We start from the raw sequence: 17,500 nt of genomic DNA on the forward strand, positions 1-17,500 counted from the left end.
CTCCCTCTTAAGCACCTGTTGCATTTTAGATTGCTATTCTTGCACTTTGCCTTTAGCACTTCATTATGCTCTTAGTCACTTGTTTTAGAAAGAAGATGCACTTGTAAGTTCGGGCAAGTAGCAGTACATTGGCTCTTCCTACGTTAACTGCAATTATTGTCAGTCGCTTTGGATAAAAGCGTCTGCTAAATGACGTTAATGTAATATAATATAATTTAATGTAAAATTGAAGAGACTCGTGCTGAGGCTGAGGACAGCACACAACTGGGCTGGCCAGGACGCTAGCCAGCACGGAGAGCTGGAGCGGGTGTTTGGACCAGAGACCCAGGTCGACCCAGAGATCAGCGCCAAGTCTAGACGTATGCCATTTTGTAAATGATGTATTTATGTATGCAAAAGCAAGCCGGTGTTCTAATATACAGGTTTAGCCCAGGAGGAACAGGAGAGGTTTAGAGCTACTGACTGAATCTACTCCTAGACCAACAATGCCATTGATGGTAGAAAAGGCTCACTGCACTCTCCTGCTCAGCTAACCTCCACACTACGCTCTGCTAGCCCTGGGCGATTGGTTGCCCCGTCACTCCAAGACCCCTGCGGTCGATCGACATGGTCACAGCTCTTCTCTGTCCTGGCCCCGCAGTGGTGGAATGAACTGCCCACTGATGTCAGGACAGCAGAGTCGCTGCCCATCTTTCGCCACAGGCTCGAAACTCACCTCTTCAAGAAGTGCTACCTTGATACTTCCTCTTAAGATTATGGTATTTATATTTTGCTACTCTTGCACTTTAACACTAGATTATGCTCTTAGTCACTTGTTTTAGAAAGGAGATGCACTTGTGAGTTCTGGCAAGTAGTAGTACATTGGCTTTTCCTTCCATTTCTTAGAACATTATGGTACAGCAGCCTGCACGGCAGTTTTCTGTATGTTTTAAGAACCATTTTCTTCAAACTAATGTCTAATCTATGAACACAACGCGGTACAAGCTTTGTTTGTGGGACATCAGAGGCGTGGTCTTAAGAAATCAAGCAACGTTATTGGTTATTGGTTGGTCTAGTGAAATATCTTCATTTGGGGGCTTTGCCAGCAAAAACTGGATGTAGGATCAATTTGCCTTTAATTGTGATTAGTTAATTACAGATCATGTAATTAATTTGATTAATTTTTTAAATATTTTGACAGCCCTAGTAATAATCTAGCTCAGTATATTTCCCAGTGCAGCATGGCAATTGGTTCTGTCTGTGTGCGTGTGTGTGTGCGTGTGTGTGTGTGTGTGTGTGTGTGCGTGTGTGTGTGCGTGCGTATGTGTGTGGGAACAGAATAAACTGTCTGCCTGTCATGTACTGTAGCTGATCATTTCACTGGAAAAGCTGGGTCAGCCTGTTACTGTCCTACTGGTCCAACGCCTACACAGGTCTGTGTTGCAAACATACTGTACAGTATAATCCCAAAACTCTCTCTCTCTCTCTCTCTCTCTCTCTCTCACACACACACACACACACACACATGCCCACATGCAAGTACTGATACACAAACACACCCACACACCAAAACATTCCCTGCAGCGCAGATAAGGGGCTCAAGGGTCCTGTCTTGTGTCCGGAAGTGCTATATCCAGGTGTGTTAACTGCACTAGAGAGAGCCCTTGCGGCCTTCTCTGGCCTCAATAACACACACACACACATGCACACACACGCACACACATGCACATCCCACAGGGACACTGAGGCACAACAGAAATCACATTACACAGATACAGGGGCTACACACGCACACACAAACACACACACACACACACAAACACACACACAAACACATCAACCATGTGCATGAGAGAGCGTGGATTGGGTGAGTCATCATGTGAGAGATAATTTACAGGGCTAGAGAAGGATGGGGCAGGGAGAGAGACGGAGAGACAATCAATGTCTTTCACAGGAGAATTCAGCCTGATTAGACCATATCCCTATTCAATCAGAATTGACCAGAATGTCCCCCTCTGAGGCCTTGTGGGACAGTTCCACCTGAGAGAGACAGAGAGAAAGAGAGAGGTGAAGGGAGAGAGAGAGATGACGGAGGAGATAGAGAAAGAGAGAGAGAGAAGAAGTGAGAGAGAGACAAAGGGAGAGAGAAAAACAGAGAGAGATTGTGTGAGAGAGATGAAGTGTGTGAGAGAGATGAAGTGTGTGAGAGAGATGAAGGGAAAGAGATGAAGGGAGAGAAATAGAGAGATGAAGGGGGAGAGAGGGATGAAGGCAAACAGCGATGGAGAGAGAAAGACAGAAAGAGAGATGAAGTGAAAGAGATGAACGGAAAGAGAAAGACAGAGATAAAGAGAGAGATGAAAGGAGAGAGAGAAAGACTTGAAGGGAGAGAGAGATGAAGGGAACGCTGTCTGTCTGAAAACTAATCATTAAGCCCAGATTGACAAGCCCATTAGAATCACAATGCAATTAGCTCTCATTACAACAACTCCTCCAGCATTTACATACTGTAACACTATAGGCCATAATGGGATTGAGCTTGTGTGTTTATGTTTATGTTTATGTTTGTGTGTGTGTGTGTGTGCGTGTGTGTGTGTGTGGTTGAGGATTACAATGGTGGCAGTAGTGATGGATATTTAGTGTACACTGTACTATTTCCTAAGGAGGCTCAGGTCCTTTGATGTGTGTAGCAGGCTACTGCGGATGTTCTACCAGTCTATGGCAGCCAGAACAGCATGGTCCTCATTCCTGAACGCAGTTAAGAAGAAGTTAAGAAGACATTTCTTAACTCCAATTATGAAGTTCCCGGGACAATTCTGGCATTCCTGAATGGTTTCTTATCTCGGATTTGTTATTATCCAAGAACAGGATTTAAGAACGCGGAAATGCAGTCGTAGGTCGGCCAGATTGGAGTGCGCCCATGTTCGCAAGGGCTGAATTTATGAGAAATCCGAGGTGACTGCATTCACATCAATTCTACAGACATCCTAGGCTTGAAATAATAATCATAATCATAAATACGAGGATATTTGTATCATTTCCAATTACGTTTCACATTTATAGTCATGATTCTACAAGGCATCGTGGTGTCCTAAAATAAATAAAAGCTCTACACAAACACTGCAAATGACAGTGAATTCATAAATAAGCACTAAACTCAGTCGCTATAATCAGACTCAACACAGCAGCACCTTATATTCCATAGTCGTCAGAATGGACACATCTACATTCTGTAAATAAACATGTAAATATCCATAGCTAAAATATATCATATGGTCCTACATAATATAGATATAGGGCCTATCAAGATCCACAAGTAGCCTACTCATGCATTTAACTAAACTGTACAATTGAATCTGCTCTCAACACATCCCATCCCTTTCACGTAGGCTATATATTGTATTCAAAGTCCATATACCATCTTGTTTTCTACTACACAAACAGATACAAATTTACACACACACACACACGCACACACACATACGTGACGTGTATATTCTTTTACTCTGATCTTATCTGTACATTCTCGCTGCTGTAATGCCCAAAGTGGAGTGCAGCATTTAGAGACTGACTTCTAGCTTGATGTGAGCTAGAGAGGCAGAGGGAGAAAGAGAAGGAGGGCAGGTACGAAGCTGGAGAGAGAGAGAGAGAGAGAGAGAAAGAGAGAGAGAGAAAGAGAAAGAGAGAGATAGAGAGAGAAAGAGAGGGAGGGCAGGTACGAAGCTGGAGAGAGAGAGAGAGAGAGAGAGAAAGAGAGAGAGAGAAAGAGAAAGAGAGAGATAGAGAGAGAAAGAGAGGGAGGGCAGGTACGAAGCTGGAGAGAGAGAGAGAGAGAGAGAGAGACAGAGAGAAAGAGAGAGAGAGAGACAGAGAGAGAGAGACAGACAGAAGGAGAGAGAGACTTTGAATTGAAATTGAAACTGAGAGAGAGCGAGTGAGAGAAAAAGAGTGAGAAACAATGAGATAAATTAATATCTGTCGCAGGGGAATTCAGCTTGATAGGATCATATCCCTATCCAATGAGATTTTCCCATTGTGTCCCCCTCTGAGGCCTTGTGTCTGCCCGGTGTTGCTGGGTGGAACCATTCTGCTGAGTGCACTGCTGCATTTGGACCATTACTAACGGTGGCACAGTCAGCCCTGTGTCCACATAAATCACAAAGCTGGCCAGAGGCAGCCAATAGATCAGACCGTCATACAGAGGTGTTGAGCTTCGTATCTGCACAACAGCATGCACACACATACACACACACACACACACACACACACACACACACATACACACACACACACACACACACACACACACACATACACACGAGCACAAACAAACACTGACTACTTTCTGTTTGAGGATTTTCATCAAATGACACACACACACACACACACACACACACACACACACACACACAGCCAGCCTCCCCTTGCCTCACCTCCGAGAGGAAATCAATCATGTGTGGAGGTTATACCACCGCCACCTTTACTTAGACCCTTGACATTCTCTCATTCTCTCTCTTTTATTTTTATTTTTTTCTCTCTCCTCTCTCTCTCCAATGCTAGGACAACAACAATAGGTAGTTGGCTGTCCCAGAGATGAGCCAACCAGCCTTCTGGTCACTGGAGCCTATAGGTGTGTCTGAGGAGGCTGACGGAGAGAGAGAGAGAGAGAGAGAGAGAGAGAGAGAGAGAGAGAGAGAGAGAGATTTGAGAGTTTGTGTCTTAATGTGACTGTGGCTATGGTAAGTTGTACCACACAGTGTGTGTGTGTGTGTGTGTGTGCGTGGGTGTCTGTCTGTGTGTGTGTGTGTGTGTGTGTGTCTGTGTGTGTGTGTGTGCATGTGTGTGAGGGTTCTGTGTGAGTGCAAGCAGTATTGCTGCTGGCTTACGAGCCTATCTAATCAAGACTGGCTGGTAAGAACAAACGCCTCTTTTGTCATGCAATGTGAGAATGTCATGCACAGTGTGACCACTGTAGTCAACGACGCAATGTGTTCCGGCATGGTACTAAAAAGGAAGTCAATGACACTCGCTCATGTTGTCTTGGAGCTCAAAGTGACAGACTATGTAGGTGTGACTATGAATGAGACTAAACCCTGGGCAGGCTCTATGGAGGCCTGTGTGTCTGTTTGTGTTTGTGGCTGTGTCTGCATGACCCACAGATATTAAAGTTGTATCTCCCAGCAGTTCCTTATCCCACCATAGGGAAAAGTCCTTAATGAAGTCTCTTGGCCAGATCAGCAAAGCAAAGCTTGTAGAATAAGTGTCACAGATCAACTTCAAAGGTAAACAGTTGCATGAGGGTTTCGTGAAAACAGGTGGTGGGTTTTGAAAGCTTGGCACTGCAAATAAACATGTTTGATGTTTTTCTAAAAAATTACAAATAAACTCCTCAATGTTTGTTTTGTAAAGCGGTTCTGCCCACACATGCACTTACGGTAGCAGCGTTGAGCGTTCGAAACCCACCGCCCATGTCCGCAAAACCCTGTCTCTTTCTCTCCATAGTGTGACTGTTGGAGCAGATGCACCCTCCTCTTTCCATAACCTGCTATTATCTCCTAACTAGCACTGTCTCCAGCTGGGCCGCTGCCGGGTTCCTCTTGTACTCTCTCTATCTGTTCTCTCTCTCTCTCTCTCTCTCTCTCTCTCTCTCTCTCTCTCTCTGTTCTCTCTCTCTCTCTATCTGTTCTCTCTTGTTCTCTCTCTCTCTACTCTCTCTATCTGTTCTCTCTTGTTCTCTCTCTCTCTCTCTCTCTCCATCTGTTCTCTCTTGTTCTCTCTCTCTATCTGTTCTCTCTTGTTCTCTCTCTCTCTACTCTCTCCATCTGTTCTCTCTTGTTCTCTCTCTCTCTACTCTCTCTATCTGTTCTCTCTTGTTCTCTCTCTCTCTCTACTCTCTCCATCTGTTCTCTCTTGTTCTCTCTCTCTATCTGTTCTCTCTTGTTCTCTCTCTCTCTACTCTCTCCATCTGTTCTCTCTTGTTCTCTCTCTCTACTCTCTCCATCTGTTCTCTCTTGTTCTCTCTCTCTATCTGTTCTCTCTTGTTCTCTCTCTCTCTACTCTCTCCATCTGTTCTCTCTTGTTCTCTCTCTCTACTCTCTCTATCTGTTCTCTCTTGTTCTCTCTCTCTCTATCTGTTCTCTCTTGTTCTCTCTCTCTCTCTACTCTCTCTATCTGTTCTCTCTTGTTCTCTCTCTCTACTCTCTCTATCTGTTCTCTCTTGTTCTCTCTCTCTATCTGTTCTCTCTTGTTCTCTCTCTCTCTCTACTCTCTCTATCTGTTCTCTCTTGTTCTCTCTCTCTCTCTATCTTTCGGTTCGGCATCTTTCTCACTACCTCTGTGCCTCGGCAGGCATGACAACAGGAATCAATCGTATTGAGCCTGAGAGAGTGAGCGAGAGAGATAGAAAGAGCGACCGAATACCAGATAAAGAGATGTGTTTGGCGGTGTAGCTCAAAGCCAGGAATGCCGGATCGTTCTGAATAGCAGCAGAGGGGGAGTTCTCAGCTGGAGCTCTGCTGGCGGATTATTAACAGAGTGAGAATATACAGTATGCCCTCACATTTGACTGTCTTTAGGCTTCATTTACTGCATTTAATTACCAGAAGCCGCTCCAATATGTAAGGGATAATGAACGAGGGGCGGGTCTTTGTGCTGTTTCAATGACCGATGCGGAGGTAGTGAATTGCCCGAGGGGTAGCCGAGGGAAATTTACCTCCGCGAAGGTCATTGAAACAGCACAAAGACCCGCCTCGAGTTCATTATCCCGCTTATACAACGGCCTTTCAACAGAAAACATAATTCTGAGAACAAAATACATCGATTGCTCATATTAGCTTTGAAAAGTTGATAATTCATGGTTAGAGTTATACAATTTCTATAGCAACCAGTAACTTTTATAGTCCCTCTCCACCCAAATCTAACGTTATGACGTTATCACTCGTCTAGACCCAGTATTTATTTATCCAGGCATCTTACTTTTAACAGTTTCATTATAGCGGAGCAGGTTATATTTGCTCGTATGTGGTATTTATTCTTTTCACAACTTCGCTATCGCGCAGAGATCCAGAAACCGTAGCCATAGCAGAGGAGCGGCCGGAACAGAAGGCTCCTGTTGCGGTACCGGAATGCAGCTAATAGCGTAGTTTGTGGTGCTATTTTCCATTCGCCCTTGATATCCAAATCTTGTTTGGTTCAGTTGTATCTTGAACTGCGCATTGATTTAGAACATTTGATGAACGTTTGATGCCGGGCGTATATACCGGGCGTTGTGGAGAAATGATGTATGCCTCTCGAATGCGTCTTGGCCAATCACAATCGAGTATTCACACAAGCCGTTGCGCACGCACGCACGCACACACGCACGCACGCACGCACACACGCACGCACGCACACACATACACACACACACACACACACACACATACACACACTACTCGACACTACTTACCCCCCTATAATCAGTCTTATGATTCTTTATCTACAAACACAGCTTTTTTACGTGAATGTGATGTGATTGTCATGTCTTCTGTGTGTGTGTGTGTGTGTGTGTGTGTGTGTGTCTCACCTGTATAAGCCTGCCCTGCTCGGTCTGCAGCGTGTTCAGGTCCTGTCCCAGGCTGCCCTGCCCCCTCCGCAGGGACTCGTAGTCCATCTTCAGCTGGCCGACGTGCGCCGACAGCTTGGCCACCTCCTCCGCCAGGTTGACCAACAGGGCGCGGTCCTGACCCTTGACGGACTTCAGGTCGGAGTCGTGATCGGTGAGCGAGTGGAGCAGAGAGGTCTGCACGCCCTCCAGGCGCAGGAAGTTGCTGTTGTAGTCGGGGCAGTTGGGGTCGATGAAGATGTTGATGCGCGAGCCGTCCACCCGCTCCACCCGGACCAGGGCGTTGGCCTCGTCCTGGTTGGTGGACACGTGCGGCGGGCCGTCGGACATGGGCGGGGCCTGGTAGTGGTTCATGAAGAGGATGGTGCCGGTCACGGTGACGGCGAGGAGCACGGCCACAAAGAGAAGGATGGTGCACAGGAGGTAGCTGCAACTCATCCTCTGGAGGGGGACGAGGGAGGGAGGGAGGGAGGGAGGGAGGGAGGGAGGGAGGGAGGGAGGGAGGGAGGGAGGGAGGGAGGGGGAAGAGAGGGGGCGATGGAGAGTTAAAGACATTTCAAACAATGCACAAATCTACCATGGAGTGGAACGGCTGAGAGTCTGAATCAGAATCGGGTTTATTTGCCAATTATATTTTTACACACGAGGAACTCCACAAGGTGGACGGTGCACCGAGGGCACGCGAGTGCACAGAGGACTTACAAATGAGCCACAATGAAACAAGACTATCATCTTGTAAATTGTTATTCTGTTGTTATTCTGCAAGGCTGAGGGGCCAGAACACAGCAGAGCTGCACCGTTCTCCAGCATCCTGGGACTATGCTGGTTCTCCTGGTCCTTACAGCGAACATAATGAGTCTCCCAGAGAGAGAGAGAGAGAGAGAGAGAGAGAGAAAGAGAGAGATGATAATTGCATGGTGTGTCTAATCATCTACTAAGTTTCTATTAAACCCTTCGTTGTCAGGTATGCATAACCATCTGGGGGGGGAGAGAGAGAGAGAGAGAGAGAGAGAGAGAGAGAGAGAGAGAGAGAGAGAGTGGAGGCGGTGAGAGGGAAGGAAAGGGTAAGATAGAGATAGTGAGCAGCATGACTACCTTTGCATGATTAACGACTTGAATGTCCCCCATATCCAACTCCACATGAATCAGGCTTGATTGCTCTTACTTCCCTCGGATGATGCTCTCCATGGAAAAGTGCATGAGTGGTGTGTGTGTGTGTGTGTGTGTGTGTGTGTGTGTGTGTGTGTGTGTGTGTGTGTGTGTGTGTGTGTGTGAGTGAGAGAGAGAGAGAGCATTAAGTCCATTTTATCATCAATTTCTGCTGGGATATGCGTGTTGGCATTTGTGTACTGTATGTGCATGTGTGTGTGTGTTTGTGTGTGAGTGTGTGTGTGTGTGTGTGCAGGCTAATTAATATGCAAATGTCCTCTACAGGCACAGTGAACCATACTAATGGACAGCTAACGGTGGGCTTCATGATCGAGTTTACGACTGAGCGCTCTCCACAAGTTAAAATGTTGTTTTCCAGGAAGCTTCTATCGGCTTTGGGCATTCATAGTCACTGGACAGGCGTGAGTAGGAAGTGTCTGTGTGTGTGTGTGTGTATGTGTGTGTGTGTGTGTGGGTGGGTGGTGTTCGTGTGTGTTTGTAATAGACATGTGAAATCTCTTGCTCGTCTTAAATGGTAAATGGACTGCACTTATATAGTGCTTTTCCACCTTAGCGGCACTCAAAGCGCTTTACAATGGCCTCTCATTCACCCATTCACACACACATTCACGATAGCTGCCATGCAAGGTGCTAACCTGCTCATTGGGAGCAATTTGGGGTTAGGTGACTTGCTCAAGGACACTTCGACATGTGGACAGTCGGAGCTGGGATTCGAACCACCGACCCTTCGATCATTGAATGACCCGCTCTACCAACTGAGCTACAGCCGCCCCTTAATCTATGTTCTGTAAAGAGCTCTTGTGTTTGATGGGAACACAGAGCCTCTCTCTTCCTCCCGCTTGCAGACAGACACACACTGTGCAGAGCAGCAGAGGAACAACAGCCCCCAGTGGCGGAGCTGGGGGGGGGGGGTGGAGGGGGCCGGCAGCACGGACGACTGCAGGAGAGAAGGCTGGACCAGTGGAGGCTGCAGCATTGAGGCTGAGGAAATGGAGGCTGGGGAAATGGAGGCTGCAGAAGAAGAGGTTGGTCAGGAAAAGGACTGGGGGTACAAGCTGGCGGGTATAATCAAATGCTGCCTGCAGATGTCGAATTTAGGGCATCCCATAGTCATCTCTCTCTCTCTTTCTCTCTTGCTCTCTCCTCTTGTTCAAAATGCAAGCACTGCAAGCAACAACTCACTCTGCATGTCAATCAATGTGTGTGTGTGTGTGTGTGTGTGTGTGTGTGTGTGTGTGTGTGTGTGTGTGTGTGTGTGTGTACATAGCACATCAAGATAGAATAGTGAACCTAATAGTTAGGGACATATCACACCACTCCCCAGCATCAGTGAAAATGTACACACATGCCTGCATCAATGCATCTATGTTCCATCTCTGGAATGACCAATATGCCTTTTCACAGTTGTCTGCTCTCACACCAGATGTTGTTGTGGTTAATGAGGAGTCCAGAGAAGTGTCTGTATTAGAGATAGCATGCAGCTTTGATACAAGCCTCGAGGAAGCCTTTATGACTAAGGTCTTGAAATACCAACCTCTCGTAAATACCATCTCAGAGCTAGGCTATAGGTGTACTACTTGTTTTTACATTTGGCAGCCTTGGACATGTTCATAGGTTGGTTGTCAGTCGTCCAAGAAAGAAGCTAAAAGGCTCGCCAAGTACTGCTCTGCCTCTGCAATTATTGGCAGCCGCCATATATGGCGGAGACGTTGCTACCTGTACCCACGAGTGATGTGTTTTGTGTTGTTTTGAGTTTTTTATGTGAAAGTCATTGTCCATGTTAATTGTGAGTGTACTAAGCTGTGCCTTTAGTATTTGTGTCCCTGTATGCATTGTTTATTATGTGGACATAAATAAATGATTAAAATGTGTGTGTGTGTGTGTGTGTGTTTGTTTGTGTGTGTGTGTGTGTGTGTGTGTGTGTGTGTGTGTGTGTGTGTGTGTGTGTGTGTGTGTGTGTGTGTGTGTGTGTGTGTGCCTTTTGTATACTGTATGTAACAACCTTTCAGCAGGGAGGCCGCAACACAACCTTAAAACGTCTTCATCTGCTGTGGTGATGACAGCCTGCTGAAAGCCATCTCCTACTGAACACTAAATATTCATGGAGGCCCTCTACTCATGGAGTTAATATGAAAAGGATTTATGGAGCTCTGGCTGTGCCAGCAGGAAACACACAGCTACCTCACATAGAGTCTAAGAGACATTGGTTCCTATTTCCATGCGGGTGCTAAGTTGTGTTATGCCCTAGTGCTGGGGAATTTTCTAGTTTCATCCATCGTAAATTCAATATTGCTCACCTCTACTGGGTTTGGCAATTTTGTGGCACGCAAAGAAGACGCTGGCGCCACAGTGGGTGTGAATATTTAAATGAATTGAAAACATTGGCGCTGTGCAAGTTTGGTGTGATATAATGCGGTTGCGTTAAGACCCAACTGGACCGCCTCTAAACGCAAACGCTGGCACTCTGGGCAATTTGGTGACGTTAGCGTCAGCTCTCTTTCCGGAACGTCGGTGCCCTCCGCCTTCACTGCCACCTAGTTGGCAGCAGCGCACCCGAACCCGACAGTTCCTCCCGCGGGTGGTGGGTCCACAGAATGGACGATGAGATGGTGTCTCCACGTCGCTTTTTCGGACTGGACCCGGCCGGGCTCCGTGGTAAGCCCGCCCGCCAGGCGCTCGCAAGCGGGCCTGGCTCCAGACGAGGGCCTTTGATCTTCTATTATATATATATTGTATATATATATATATATATATATATATATATATAAATTCATTCATAGCCTTTATTTAGTACTCAGAGATACAACTCAGGGCAAGCCCTAATTTTTACTGTAGCCGAGTTGACATAAAATATATCCCTAACCCTAACCCATATATCACAGGTGTAAATACACATAAATATATTGTATGTTTATGTAAATGTGTTAATATGTATGTTTTAGGGCTGTCAATGTAACGCGTTAACTATATCTATTTTAACACGTTAATTAAATCAACACTTTTTTAAATTGTATTAATGAGTTAATTTTAGCCCAGCGAATCCCGTAGGCTACAGACAGCAGGGAGCACTGAATGAGTAGACTAGATCTACCTCAGACAAACTGACAAACTCAGTCACAAACGAATTGCTACAGAATGGACTGCAGGCCGATTGATATGGTAGAAGACAAGGGCTTAATGGAAGCACTGCAAATGATCTCTTCCAATGCAGCTATAAGCCGTCATCAAGAGGCACAATAGTTTCAAAAATCCACGGCCGTATTGGATTAGATTGGGGAGATATTAGATTAATTAATTACAGATCATGTAATTAATTTGATTCTTTTTTTTATCGTTTGACAGCCCTATTTTGTTTTTTATAAGGCCTACTGTATTATTAACATGAATGAAACAGGCCTACTACAGTAGCTGCAGCTGAGTTGAGTTTTTCATTTATTGCTTTCAATATTGATTTCAAGGCACTGCTGAAAATGAAACCCTTTTCTCATTGGGCTCCCCTGGTGAAATAAACGTAAAAAAAAAAAAGAAGCTCTTACTCTTAACACTAGCAAAACCAAGGAGCTTATTGTTGATTATATATATATATAAATGTCTTATACCTGTACCAACCCTAACCCTGTATCCACTGGGATTGGTAGAGTATGAACCTTATGTTTGATAAAACCAAGATAATTTCACTTTCAGACTCATACATACACGAGATGTCTACCACAGTTGCGCGCATCATGTGATCATGGTATAATTTATGTGAATTGGGGGTATCCAGGTGATGCATACTCCATTGTGACATATGTTTGCCAGTTATACTGATCACACCAGCCTACAAAGCCTATAGATGAATAACCATATACATTACATTACACTCATTTAGCTTATGCTTTTATCCATATGTCACATTTACAGTTACAGGTGTGGGTTACTGTTTTGTAATCTCATTGTCTTCTTACTTTAACATCAGAAGAGGCTTAAATATCATTACATAGAAGAGATTGTGTACTTGCAAGTGATGTACACAGTAGCGGAGGCAGGGTGGGGGCGGGGTGGGGCGGCCGCCCGCGCCCACTATTCACTGGGGCCCACCATTGACAAGGGGGTTCATGACGGCCAAGTGTCCCAACCACAGGGCCCCGTTCACCTGTTTATATTGTCGATTCCGCCTGTCTTAGTACCACCTTAGTGGTAATATAAATAAAAAAATAAAAATTGTACTATTCCAAAAAAAAAAAGAGTCAAGATGGGCATTTCCGTCTTTATGGAACACTCCCTGTTACCAGAGCCAATGCAAAACGCAGCTTCAGCCGCCTGAAGGTGATCAAAAGTTATATCCATGCAAGCATGAAGGAGGCTAGATTCTCACACCTCGCATTACTCTCCACAGAGAAGGATGCTGCCATCGACAAGAATAAGGTGGCCGAAAGGTTTGCGAGAGTGAAGGAGAGGAGGATGCAACTGCTTTGAGGACACATTTATTGTAGGCCTGTATAAAGTTTGTTTGGCCTGTTCGGGAATAGGCCAGTTGAAGTCTGTTGGACTTTGGATGTTTTTGTTTTTTTTTGTTTAAAAAAAATGGGCAATGGATTGCTGGAATCGGGATTGCTAGAAGCTCAGAAGTTAATCTGGACATCATTGGTAAATTGAGTTCTTTCATATTCATAATTTTTTAAATCTGTCTATCAAAATCTGTCGACCGCTGTGTCTCCTTAATTTGTGTTGCTATAGTCAGTCACACATTTCTTGCACTTCTAGTTTGTTGTGTGTGGCTTGATTGTGTGGCTTGATTGTGTACTGGGCTATGGCTGTGTATGAGAATCCAACAATCACATGTTAAATTGGTAAAGTCCCTGGCGCTGACCATGGTGCTTAAGTACACTACTGTATATCAGCAGTTGTTTTGTTTAATATCAGTTATTCACTCTTTACCGATAAATCCATGGCACTGTCCATTTTGTTGAATTGAAATAGCACACATTATTTGTCTGCATTTGCCACGTCAATTAGACTCCGTACAGTCATATAGGGGCCCACTACAAGGTCCCGGCCCCCTTCAATGAACCATTAGCTCCTCCCCTGGATGTACAGTATATCATTCACACAAAATATTATTAGGATGGCCTGTACATCTGTTACTGATCAAGCTCTCTCCAAAAAATCCTAACGGACATATGGTTATTCGGCTATAGGCCTCTGCCCACAACACCTACACAATGTGCTTTGTATTCAGTCTAGCCTACAATCACTAGCCAGGACCTAGAGACACAGAAAGGCAGCCTCCAGCCTGCTTGTGAATCATCTGTAGTACATCGGTGTATATCCTGATATGCACTGTATGTATATTTAGATGTGTATACAGATGCTGGTTGCCCTGCAACTGGCACGTTCTGTTTTAATATACTGTATGTGTTGCTTGTATGGTTCGGCGTGCTACTAACCCTTTTCTGCCTCCCCTCTGCTTGGAGAGATGGGTAAACTGGTCTCTGGTCTTTTAGATCCTCTCCAGTTCGCTGTTCGCTTACAGGAGTGGCGTTGGAGTGGATGATGCCCTACTCTTTATGCTTCACAAAGTGTATAGCCACCTAGAGTCAGCTAGTGCCTCTGCCAGAATTCTATTCTTTGATTTTTCGAGTGCCTTTAATACAATTTTACCACACATTTAGCCAAGAAATGTATTGATTTTAACTTAGATACTGTAGCACCAGTGTCGCTTGGGACTTAGACTACCTTACATCTAGGCCTCAGTATGTAAGGTCTGGGAGGGAAGTGTCGAGCACCATCATTTCCAACACCGGTGCACCTCAAGGCACTGTCCTATCCCCGTTCTTATTTACCTTGTACACTTCTGACTGTAGGTAGAGTCCCGCACCTGGCTGCCACCTTCATAAATGTTCTGATGATACTGCACTCGTTGGTTATATCTTCAAAGATGACCATCTAGCTAATCAGATGGAGATTGATGGCTTTGTGAAATGGTGTGATGCCAACAATTTTACTCTTAACACTAGCAGAACCAAGGAGCTTATTGTTGATTTTAGAAGGAAAAAGGCAGCAGTTACCCCTGTTACTGTTAGAGGAGAGGCTATTGAGATAGTCTCTTTGTTCTGTTGTCTGTTGGGGGAGCAGTCTGAGCTCATCTGAAGGGAACAAGATAAACAAACTGATAAAGAAGGCGGGATCAGTGATCGGCCTGTCACCTGACTCACTGGAAACCATATCCCAGCAGAGAATGGGCAGAAAGTGTATCCTTGACAATGTCGATCACACTTTGTACCCTGTGTTCAACCAGCTAAGAAGCTCCCATAGTAACAAACGTGTGCCCAGGTTCTCCACAGAGAGATTGAGAAAGTCCTTTGTATCAACTGCAGTGAAGCTTTTTAATGAATGTTGCTGTCGATAGCTAATGCTTTTATGGTCTCTGGTTGTTATGCTCTCTTATATTCTATTTATTTCTACGGTGTTGTCCATTTACTTTTTTATGCATCGAGATGCACTATATATATTGTCTTGTCTGTGTGTATCTGTTTTTACAGTGGCACTTAATTTCCCTTCTGGGGATTAATAAAGTAAACTTAACTCAACTCAATTAGTGACTGGGGTCAGATCTCTCTCTCTCCCTCTCTCTCTCTCTCTCTCTCTCTCTCTCTCTCTCTCTCTTTCTCCCCCCCCCCCACAAGTGGAGACTGGCTGGGACTAAGGAGAGGCAAGGGGAGAGAGGGGGAGGCAGGGTGAAGACAGGGGAAACGGGGTAGTCAAGGAGACAGGGACGAGTCAGGGAGACAGGGAGGAGTCAGGGAGACAGGGACGAGTCAGGGAGACAGGGAGGAGTCAGGAAGACAGGGAGGAGTCAGGGAGACAGGGAGGAGTCAGGAAGACAGGGAGGAGTCAGGGAGACAGGGAGGAGTCAGGGAGACAGGGAGGAGTCAGGGAGACAGGGAGGAGTCAGGGAGACAGGGAGGAGTCAGGGAGACAGGGAGGAGTCAGGGAGACAGGGACGAGTCAGGGAGACAGGGAGGAGTCAGGAAGACAGGGAGGAGTCAGGGAGACAGGGAGGAGTCAGGGAGACAGGGAGGAGTCAGGGAGACAGGGAGGAGTCAGGGAGACAGGAAGGAGTCAGGGAGACAGGGACGAGTCAGGGAGACAGGGAGGAGTGAGGGAGACAGGGAGGAGTCAGGGAGACAGGGAGGAGTCAGGGAGACACGGAGGAGTCAGGGAGACAGGGAGGAGTCAGGGAGACAGGGACGAGTCAGGGAGACAGGGAGGAGTCAGGGAGACAGGGAGGAGTCAGGGAGACAGGGAGGAGTCAGGGAGACAGGGAGGAGTCAGGGAGACACGGAGGAGTCAGGGAGACAGGGAGGAGTCAGGGAGACAGGGAGGAGTCAGGGAGACAGGGAGGAGTCAGGGAGACAGGGAGGAGTCAGGGAGACAGGGACGAGTCAGGGAGACAGGGAGGAGTCAGGAAGACAGGGAGGAGTCAGGGAGACAGGGAGGAGTCAGGGAGACAGGGAGGAGTCAGGGAGACACGGAGGAGTCAGGGAGACAGGGAGGAGTCAGGGAGACAGGGAGGAGTCAGGGAGACAGGGAGGAGTCAGGGAGACAGGGAGGAGTCAGGGAGACAGGGACGAGTCAGGGAGACAGGGAGGAGTCAGGGAGACAGGGAGGAGTCAGGGAGACAGGGAGGAGTCAGGGAGACAGGGAGGAGTCAGGGAGACAGGGAGGAGTCAGGGAGACAGGGACGAGTCAGGGAGACAGGGAGGAGTCAGGAAGACAGGGAGGAGTCAGGGAGACAGGGAGGAGTCAGGGAGACAGGGAGGAGTCAGGGAGACAGGGAGGAGTCAGGGAGACAGGAAGGAGTCAGGGAGACAGGAAGGAGTCAGGGAGACAGGGAGGAGTCAGGAAGACAGGGAGGAGTCAGGGAGACAGGGAGGAGTCAGGGAGACAGGGAGGAGTCAGGGAGACAGGGAGGAGTCAGGGAGACAGGGAGGAGTCAGGGAGACAGGAAGGAGTCAGGGAGACAGGAAGGAGTCAGGAAGACAGGGAGGAGTCAGGGAGACAGGGAGGAGTCAGGGAGACAGGGACGAGTCAGGGAGACAGGGAGGAGTCAGGGAGACAGGGAGGAGTCAGGGAGACAGGGAGGAGTCAGGGAGACAGGGAGGAGTCAGGGAGACAGGGAGGAGTCAGGGAGACAGGGACGAGTCAGGGAGACAGGGAGGAGTCAGGAAGACAGGGAGGAGTCAGGGAGACAGGGAGGAGTCAGGGAGACAGGGAGGAGTCAGGGAGACAGGGAGGAGTCAGGGAGACAGGGAGGAGTCAGGAAGACAGGGAGGAGTCAGGGAGACAGGGAGGAGTGAGGGAGACAGGGACGAGTCAGGGAGACAGGGAGGAGTCAGGAAGACAGGGAGGAGTCAGGGAGACAGGGAGGAGTCAGGGAGACAGGGAGGAGTCAGGGAGACACTTGTGTCCTGATCTCAAGCTATTATAAGCCCAAAATGGCGGGGTCATTGGAGTAAATGTAAATTTCACAAAGTAAAGGTGCATCACCTGTTTAAGCAGCTGAGTTTGACACAGCTGTAGCTGATCGGCTATTGCTAGTTTTGTGTCCGATGTCCCATTCATATCTCAGCCAAACACAACTATAGTTGCATATATGCTTGAAACTTTTCCACTTGCCAGCTTGTGCTTCTCATTATTATCTTTGGGGGAGTTGCTTGTGCACTGGAGGGATTCTTTATTGAGAAATAGCCATTATATTGTATC

At 46.8% G+C, this 17,500-nt stretch overlaps 1 protein-coding gene across 1 annotated transcript in view; it reads right to left on the reverse strand.

Annotated features, from left to right (window-relative positions):
- LOC311329019 (fibrinogen C domain-containing protein 1-like) overlaps positions 1 to 17,500 on the reverse strand; it is a gene marked incomplete at both ends in the record, with an annotated part of 99,318 nt that overhangs the window by 43,731 nt on the left and 38,087 nt on the right. The window contains one exon of the mRNA XM_084462905.1: positions 7,544 to 8,023. Within this exon, the coding sequence (XP_084319031.1) occupies positions 7,544 to 8,023 (480 nt within the window). The remainder of the gene's footprint in view (positions 1 to 7,543; positions 8,024 to 17,500) is intronic.

This window comes from Borostomias antarcticus, assembly GCF_949987555.1.
Source record: "Borostomias antarcticus genome assembly, contig: scaffold_79, whole genome shotgun sequence".
Taxonomy (NCBI): domain Eukaryota; kingdom Metazoa; phylum Chordata; class Actinopteri; order Stomiiformes; family Stomiidae; genus Borostomias; species Borostomias antarcticus.